General features: G+C 35.7%; 1 protein-coding gene across 3 annotated transcripts in view; it reads right to left on the reverse strand.

The window, feature by feature from the left end:
- The window catches only part of rapgef3 (Rap guanine nucleotide exchange factor (GEF) 3), a 45,193-nt gene extending 37,480 nt beyond the window's left edge, over window positions 1–7,713 (reverse strand). Inside the window, exons 1-3 of one of the 3 annotated variants that reach the window (XM_055165488.1) lie at window positions 7,602–7,713; window positions 5,258–5,439; window positions 3,917–4,004 (exon numbers count right to left, since the gene is read on the reverse strand). In XM_055165488.1, coding sequence (XP_055021463.1) covers window positions 3,917–3,970 — 54 coding nt within the window. In that variant the 5' untranslated portion in view covers window positions 3,971–4,004; window positions 5,258–5,439; window positions 7,602–7,713. Of the gene's footprint in view, window positions 1–3,916; window positions 4,039–5,257; window positions 5,440–7,601 lie in introns of those variants that run through there. The other 2 variants (XM_055165487.1, XM_055165485.1) reach the window with 2 other exon arrangements.
- Between the last annotated feature and the right edge of the window lie 2,177 nt (window positions 7,714–9,890).

A 9,890-nucleotide genomic window follows, 5' to 3' on the forward strand; every position in this document is an offset into this window, starting at 1 on the left:
CCTCCTTTGCCACATGCGACTAATTACTCTGGGTGTGTTTTAAAGGTCCTAAATTACAAAATTGACTCTTATGAGCTTTAAGCGGTGTTATAACGCTCTTACCTCATCTGAAACACACCTGGAGCTGTGTTTTGTTTCATTCAAACATGACTGACTAATGCTGCATTATTAGTTTGTCCACATCTCCAAAGCTCACAATGTTCTGTTCCACCTTGTGATGTCATGTAGTAGTAGTCTTCAAGTTAAGAGCTCCCTTTTATCTTTAGGTCAGTAGATTGGCATTTCCAGATCTGAAATGATTCAAATGATTCTAGTGCAGGTGTATGGAGTTTAAAAGCACAGTGGAGCTCTTCCTTTATTTCCACATGACATCACAAGGTGGACCGGAGTGCTTTCAGTCTGAGAGAAGAACTCAGACATGTGTGAATAAAACACAACTGCAGATATGTTTTTGATAAGGAAACATTATAACACAGTAGGGGTGTAACGATATCCAAGTCTCAAGATACGATATCGTCACAGTATGAAGCTCACGGTGTGATATTTATTGCGATATCGTGGGAAAGCTCACAATATGATGGGGAGGCTCACAATTAGAGATGTAACAATATCCAAATCTGTCGGTACGGTATTTTCATAATACACATCTCACGGTACGATGTTTATTGCGATATTTTGTGGAGACTAACAAAACTTTTAATATTCTACTTTTTCTTCTTAAAATGCCTTGACAAGACTTAGTTCAAAGAACTAAGACTTAAAAGTGCTTAGAACTGTTATTTCTTGTAGTCTACACTGAAACGGAGCAAAGGATCATGGTCTATGTAGTTCTCTCTGTCTTTTTTTGTAGCTATTGATGCACCATAACTCTTAATTTAAGCGACTTGTAATTCAATATATTGTGATGGTCCACGATATTATTGTGAGAACTTTGACGATACGATATCACGATATTTCGGTTTATTGTTACATCCTTAACGTTTTACCTTTAGTTCAGTAAATTGGCAATTCCAGATCTGAAATGATCCAAATGATTCTAGTGAAGGTGCATGGAGTTTAAAAACACAGTGGAGCTCTTCCAGTGTTTAAACATGACATCACAAGGGGGAACAGAGTGTTTTCAGTTTGAGAGAAGGACTAAATATGCAGGTTGGCGTGTTAAACATATGTGAATAAAACAAAGCAGACTTTCATTTTATCAACACATTTTTATTTAACCAAACGCTAATAGTAGTTTTTAAATTTTGTTGAAGTTAAATCCTGGTTATTATGTGCATAAATGCAATTATAACTGTCACCTTGCAGTCATGATAGCCTATGTATTCTTCCACAAACGGTCAATTAGCCTAACTGATGTAAAACTATGATACATATTTACTACATGTATCAACCAAACCAACGAATAATAAGATAAAAACATGAAAACCTATGACACACACTGTATACGATATGGGCATAGTTGCTGTACATGCGTAACAGGTGCGCATGAAGATCCCCGGCTTTACCATGGCATCCAATTGTATATGTTTACTTATAGACTACGATTGTTTGAACGCGTGGCTTTCATGTCGTGGAATGCGTAAAGTGATAATACGAGCAAAATGGTTTTTAATTAACAAAATCCTCCGTTTCGACCATGGAGATTAGCACGGGGCACACATAAGCACGTCAAATAAGCTTTCAGATCTGTGGTCAGCTGTTCGTCTAATTGCGCGCTGGCACCGTGGGTCAGGGTAAATAGAAAAAGGGGCAAAATGTTCCACCCGGTCTAATCCCTCATGGTCTAGTGCGCGTTGCAGCCTAAGGTTACCCGGGCTATAAACTGTACGAGTTAAGACTTATCAGGCCGTCCAGCTGTCTGCCGCGGCCAGGTCTGAAGGCGCATGGACAAACTGATAAATAGTCTCAAGGGCAAGGGAGAGAAGCTGAACTTTCGGCTGTTTACCTATGTGAGTTATAGCATGGGAAAGCTCGTGTACCGTTTATTAATATAGAATAAGGTCATAAAAAGATCACTGTATATGTTATGTAGGCAGCATGGCTATAGGCAACTATTTCCATAAACATTGTGCCTCCAAGGAGAAAACCAACCCGTAAAGGTGCACTGAAGCTTCTTAAACATCTCTATCTCCTCACAGACTGGTAATAGCACCAGGCCAAACTGACAGAGGCAGATCTATGAAGAGGCGACCCAGTCCAAAGCAAAAATAAATGTTTTTTTAAAGGTTTTTCACAAAAGAAACATCTACAAATGAATACATATGTGCTGGATATGGTTAATGCCTGTGGAACATTACTAGCCTGATTTACCAGGCTTACTATGATTTCACTTCATAGCATCATTAGAATTTGTTCGCTCGACAGTAGACAGGTACGTTTTTTTTTACTAAACCAGTCGCTGCTATTTGGTCGTGATGTATGTAATGTGGCGCTAACTGGGCTAACTGGTATATTAAGCTTTTCCCAAATCCCGTAGGACAGGAGTCCCCAACCTTTTTCCTCCAGTGAGCTACGTTTACAAAACAAAAATGCCAGCGAGCTACTCATTTTAGCAGTCGCAAGAAATTGAGACGATTATAAGAAAGACGGTGAGCCTTTGGGTACAGTTAAATGCCTATAAAACATAAGCCATTGTCCATTTATCAGTGCACAAAGTTGGGCTTTAAAATACAATGGTAATAGGCATGTAATTAACCAAAATTTATTATTCAGTGCAGTGGTATAATTTTCAAAATCCCTTGGCGAGCTTAGATGGGGTGGAGAGCTACTGGTAGTTTCTGAGCTACAGGCTGGAGACACCTGCCATAGGAAGAAGGGCAATAACGTCTTTCCCCTTGATAAAATTCACCAAACATTCTCTTTGTTCCGGCTTTAAATCCTCGATCTCGGGAATCATTACCAACACAGAATGTATGGCCCTCCGCTGATTGGCTTTTGCCCGAACTCGCACTTCCGGGGTTCTTGTAAACCGTCTAGTGTATTCTGATTCCTGACCTAGTCACTAGAGAGAAATGAAATTGAGCGGAGGCACTAGGTGGCACCAGCCTGTCTAGAACATCACAATTCAGACAGACCCTACACCAGAAAAAGCGTACACAGTTAACCTTTAATGATGAGGGCAATGGTGCTCTTTCTGTTATCTATTACAGCCTGGTAAGTTATAATTTGCCAACTACTGTTATCATAATTATACTTCTTATAACCTAATGCTCCTTCCTGGAATTAATTTTGGGTGGTTTAGGTTAATCAAAGTTCAGTCAATTTAAAACATTTACCTTGAAGTTTTTAGTATCGTTATGGCTCTGCAGGTTCAAAAGGTTTTTCATACCAAATTCCACCACTACAATCACTACAGAACATGTTGATGCTACTACTTCTTACTAATAATTTAGTACAGATTTTTCCTTTCTTCCATCAAGTGTTATACTGTTGTTTCTGCATCAAAAACATGCCTGGAGTTATGTTTTGTTTCATTCACACGTTTAACACACAAATCCTGCATACTGAGAGTTCTTCTCTCAAACTGAAAACACTGTTCCACCTTGCAAGGCCATGTGGTAATACAGGAAGTGCTCCAATGTGTATTTAAAGTCCATACACCTTCATTAGAATCATTTGAGTGATTTTAGCCCAGGAATTGACCATCTCTATTGAACAAAATGCTGTTAAGTTGACATCACAAGATGGAATGGAGCATTTTGAGCTTTGGAGATGTAGACAGACCAGGATTACTCAAACACGTGTGAATAAAACAAAACCCAACTCAAGTTACTGTATGTTTTTGACGAAGTAACAACATTCTAACTTACTTTAAAGCTCACAAGAGTCCATTTTAATCATTAATAGTAATAATATAGGACCTTTAACTACTATTAACCTATAGAAGAACCAGAACTATAGAAAGAAGCTCACTTACTTCTGGAGTGCTCCGTCTCTCTGGGAACCATAGGGGCTTGATTACATTCTCCATAGCGATGTATAAGACGCTGTGACTTACGTGGTGTCTGCAGGACAAACAAACAGTATGTGAGTGAGTATACAGAGAGAGAGTAGAGTGTGTTTTTATACAAAGATCATGTTTGTAGTCTTTAACCGGCAGCATCAGCGCCGGATCCTGACCGCCCTGGAGCTACTAGAAGGCCACAGTCAGACGTGAAAATGTTACATAAGAGAGCGCTTTTAAATCTGAGCCTTTGTTCTAGCTGAGGTTTGTTCTTTCTGCTCAGGCCTAAATCCATTACTTGGACCAGTTTGAGATGGTGTGCGGTGAGAAGGCTTTACTTTGTCGAATCGGAAATGTTTTTGTTGGATTTCAGATAGAGTTCTAAAGCTGCTCTCTGTAACTTTTCTGGAGGAGATGCTGCTGCTTGTGTCCGTGGAGATGTTATTGCTTAGCCTGGAATCAAGACGTGTAATCCCTCATTCATCCAAGAGAGAGAGAAGATTTCAATATTGACACTGGTTTTGCAGTCAAGTTATTTTCATTTTAATGGTATGATCAAACTTAGCCTGGACAGTCCATAGTATCGCAATTAACTTCTGTATTTCCATAGAAACAAGCAGGTGATGCAATTGCCACCTAGTCGAGTGACAGGTCAGATCTGTGGAGAGGTCACAGTATACATGCATGTTTTCCAAGGGATTTTTGAGCAATAAAAACATATATAATTCTATCAGTCAATTCAATTTTATTTTTTTCCCACAATTTTAAATTATTATCCCACAATGCACACCTTTATACATACATATAAATATGTACACACATTTCACATATATATTATGTGTGCCATATGTGTTAACCTTGAAAAAAAAACATCTCAAAACTCTCAAAAGAAGCTGTCAAGTTTGTGTATATGGGGTCCATCACCACTTTGCAGGTTCTTGACAGGCTCAGTTTTTGTAAAATTACAACCACAGACAAGACAGTAAATTAATAATAATAATGATAATAATAAATATAAAAAAAATAATAATAATAAAAAGCAAAAATAAATAAATAAATAAATAATAATAATAAGTGAAAAAGAAGAAAAAAGAAATAATATAATAAAAAATAAAATAAGAACATTTTAATAAATGAAATTAAGTAAAGGGTTCTGTATCTTTCCCTTTTTCTTTTAGATGAATTCATAATTGATTAATATGAGATTATATTTAGGTTATTTTATTTTATATTTAACTAATCTATTTATTTCTATATGGGTTTGAAACATAAATATGATACTGCATACCTATATTATGTGCAAAGAGAGCTCACCATGCAAAGAAGAACATCAGTCCATCAGGCACTATAATTCCATTCCAGTAGTTTTACATTTTAAACAGATTTTAAACATGGATAATGAAGCAGACTGTTTGACGCTGTCATCTTGTCCATTCCATATTTGCATTCATGCAGGAAAGATGTGTTTATTATTAATGCCATACTGTGGAAAATTCCTGGAAAAACATGGAAAAACAAGCAGGTGACAGACCCTCCACCAGAAAAGTTACACAGTGCACCTTTACAGCACGATCACATTTACTAAGCACTTTATATATATCAAGAAATCGCTCATTTATTCATGCACGCATTCATATACCAGTGTGTGCAGACACAAGCAGGGGTGGTTAAGCGTCTTGCTCAAGGACACAACAACAGAAGTAGGAGCTGGAACTGCCCTTTCAATTGACTTTTGGGTCTATTTAATTGACACAGAAATAGATTAAAGTAGAATGAATTTAAATTTGGAAAAAAAAAAAAAGCTTTCAGTTATTTTGCTTCACAAGCATGGATTACATTTCAAAGACACATAAAACTGGATACGCGGTTGCCAATAGTGCATTTTAATCTGGTGACAGACATTTATATTCATGTCTGCACTTTTTGAATATTTTTTAAATATTGTTTTAAATGATCTTATAGTTGCAGTTAGTGTTTTGTTTGTATTGTCTACAACAACAGGGTGTGCAAGAAAAATACTGTATAAATATAAATGAAAAAAGTGCAATCCTTCACTTTTTTTTTCCCTTTTTGGATATTTCTTATCAAACCAAACCAATACTTGCTCCCGCCCCCATAACACAAAAAAGAATAGCACATTCTAGAGTCTGTGAACAGCCAGTAGTTGTAGACAATAGCTCTTTTTATATCAGAAATTGTACAATGACTATTTTTAATCACATGACATCCTGAGAGCGAAACAGAGAGAGAGAGTCTTAAATCAAATAAAGAGCATGAGATTTTGCAAAAATAGTATGAGTACATATTTTAGAAACATGCACGCACCAATAGAATGAAAGAAATTTTAAACCTAATAGTACAATTTCATCTTTAGTAAAAGGAGTAGCCTACGTGTTAACTTATTCTAAACATTCCAAATATTTCATAAACACTTCCTGTTGGAGATAAGACCCTATTCTGTTATGTCTAAAATTTAGCCAATTATCTTATCAGAAAGTGGACTGAACTCTTTGGGTTTCCAGATCTCATGAGCAAAAGAGTGCAATAAGTTCCAGTAGGTTTTAGCTTTTTATGAACAAGTGCTGGTCATAAAAAGATTCACACATGACAGTTATGACATCCTTGTTTCTGTATTATTACATTTAGGTGAGCTCATTTACAAAAAAATACCATATAGTGCTTTGTATGAATAAACAAATACTGCCCTCTAATGCATAAATGTGTGAACTGCATTGTGTTTGAATATTTCTCCAAAGTACATTTAACATTACTCAGAAAGCTGCTATGTGTTAATTGTAAAAATCCCACACATTTGTACGGTGTCCCAGTTGTAAACATTGTGTCCACGCTCTAATGTTGTCCTGTGTTTACAATTGTCTCCTTTTGGCTCCTCCGGGAATGGGAGTGGGATTTCCTGCAACATTTTTACGCCCAAACTTTGTGGTCACAGTTGACTTTAGACACTGACACACACACACACATGCAGACACACACACATGCATACACACACAAACACACACAGACACACACACACACACTCCGGTGACAGCGAAAGTAACCTATTGTATATTGCACTTTATTACAGTATTGTCATGATTACTTTAAATCATGTTATACTTTAAAATAACAGAGGAATATCAAAGTTAACCATTTAATTACCTAATAGGTGAAATAACATGACTTTTTATGATTTAAGTTACAAAATGATTTAAAAACTTTAATTTGTGGTGTATATATTGACTATTTCTTGAGTTTCAGCTTTGTGTTTTATGTGTCAATTTGATAATTTTTCTCAGGTCAAACATAAAATATTTTGTTTAAATTTGCAAATTCTTACAGCAGCAGTCTTAATTTTTCATCATTCTGATCCATGGATACCGTCTGAAGATGCATCAGAACTTTTTTTTTATATAATTATTTTAATGAATACACTTAAAGTAGTAAAAATACCTCATAATATTAAAATTGTTTTAGATCAGATGCGCTTCCTGTTCTATACGCTCATTCTATTACATTTTAATTCAGCAAAAGGATACATGTCATGTTGTCATGTCATTAAACGTGGGTAATGTGATTATTAAAGTGTTTATTTCAGAGATTACAGACTTAAACATCCCTCCATTCCTCCATTACATAACATTGACTTTGTAGAACTCACCAAAGGAGATGTTGGACCCAAACGCTTCCGTGCTTTGTGTTTATATTCCTTTCTTCACAGCCTCAGCTCCTTTCATGTGTCCGATTGTGCTCTTACTGTAGCTGATGGGAGTCGCGAGGGGAGAGGAGAGAGCAGGTCATGGCTTCCTGTAGGCTATTTCTGCAAATTAGTACAAAGATTGGCCTGGAGCACTTATCCACAGAACACACGGTTAAATATATTAACTGAGAACTTTGGACTAGTTTTGATATTTTCACTTATTTTACCTAAACAATTTGACTTGTTTTAACACATTTCTGATTTGTTTAAATGCTCTGTTATCGAAGTGTTTTAGTAAGCAGGATATTGTATTTGAAATATAAACTTGCAACTCCACAGATTGACAATAAATTATTTTGAATGAAGAAAATGTATCTCAAATCAGAAACGTAAGTACAGTACATTTACAAATGTACACGTACCATAAGATTGTGCCTAAACTAGAACTGAAACTGGACTAGGCAAGGATTAAACCAGAAAAGGACTTAACCAAGTCTGTATTAGGAATAACATGGGATTCAACAAGGACAAGTGTGAGATAAAATATATAAATTCCAAATGTATTCATTGCTTTGTATTCTTTTTATTCATTTAATTTATTATTTTTATACTGCATGTTTGGTTTTATGAGTTCCTTTTATCTGAAACATAATTCTGCTGATTTTTTAGAGTTAAATGTTACACTGCTATGTACAGCACTTGGTCTTGTTTATAAAATGTGCTTTACAAATAAAGTTGGACTGGATTGGAAATTCAAGTCTCTTTAAATTTAATGTGGGCCTTTTGTTACAGAAAAAATCATAGCAAACTATAAACCTAATATTGAAACTAGGCCATGACTGACAATAATTCTAAACCAGGACAATCCATAACAGGACTGCTAAAAGGAATGTGCAGCAACAAATATATATCAGAATGATCTCATAATTAAATAAATAAGCAGCTCAGGTCTTATAATGCAAAAAATATTTTTCTAGCTCTCATTTAGTAATTATTGTAACGTGTACTCACATGTTGTATTTTCTTTTTGCAGTGCAGGATGTATGCATGAGGATGGGGTAGAGTGAGGGGTTGTTGCATTTAAAAATCAGTTTCCGTTCACAAGTCTACCCTGTGACATCCTTGACTACAGGAAATCTTTGATGTGTGACTAACTGAGATTCCATACGCCATAGATCATGATTTGTAGATAGTATAACTGTGAAATTTCTTATCTTTCTTTCTTATTTTTCTTGATGTGTAATCATTCATTCATGATGTGTAATTTAAGTATATTCCTAGTCAGTGGTGGATGGAGTACTAGGACACTAAGGTGCACTGCGTAATGTTTCTAGTAGAGGATCCGCCACCTGCTTGTCTCCATGGAAATGTTATTGCTTTGTCTATAATGTTCCATAGTATACTAGTTTAAATCTAGATTAGATTAACCTAGATTAGATTTAGATTAAACCTATCCATCACAAGGGAGACAAGCAGGTTACAGCACTATGCAGCATTACAGTTCAGATCTGTGAAGAGTTTCAGGAAGGAATTATTGTATTTGTGAGCAACAGAAACATCTGTAATGAACACATGCTAGATATATATGTTTAATGCCATACTGTGGAAAATTCAAGGCAAAGCAATAACCTCCATGGAGACAAATCAAAAATCTAGTGTTTAAAAAATCTAGTGGAGTAGTAATGACAGATACCTGCTCTCTGATGTAATTTAGTAAAGTACAATTAAAAGTAAAAAGTATCTGCTTTAAATATACATAGGTAAAGTTCAGATATCTAAAATACTTGAGTATAGTCCTTTACTACTTTACTTTGTTACGTTTGTTTCATAAGATTACTATCGGCTTTTTCTGTATTACAATGAATCACACCTCTAAAGACAAATAAAATATTCAATTACATCTTACCACTTTTCTTGTAAAGTGTAATAGTTTTTAATAGATTTTCTGATCTTACAATACCGACATCAGTCCACTAGATGTCAGTAAATGACACTGACGGTCACAGTACTTTTAATCCTTAAACCTGTTGGCTTTGTGAATAACAGTCGTATTTATACCCACCTTGCTGCTGCTCAATAGATCTGTAGTTTGTATGTATGATTTAGTTTGTATCTTAAGTTAAAAAAACACAATGACAACGCTTAGCTTCAGAACAAATATGATAGGCTACGTTGATGCTAGACGCGTAGTTCCCCATTGGCTTAAGCCCCGGGTTCACTCCGTACTGTTTCTGGGTCACAATATCAGGG

This window comes from Boleophthalmus pectinirostris, unplaced genomic scaffold, assembly GCF_026225935.1.
Source record: "Boleophthalmus pectinirostris isolate CB_2022bp ecotype Guang Dong unplaced genomic scaffold, ASM2622593v1 HiC_scaffold_8, whole genome shotgun sequence".
NCBI lineage: Eukaryota > Metazoa > Chordata > Actinopteri > Gobiiformes > Gobiidae > Boleophthalmus > Boleophthalmus pectinirostris.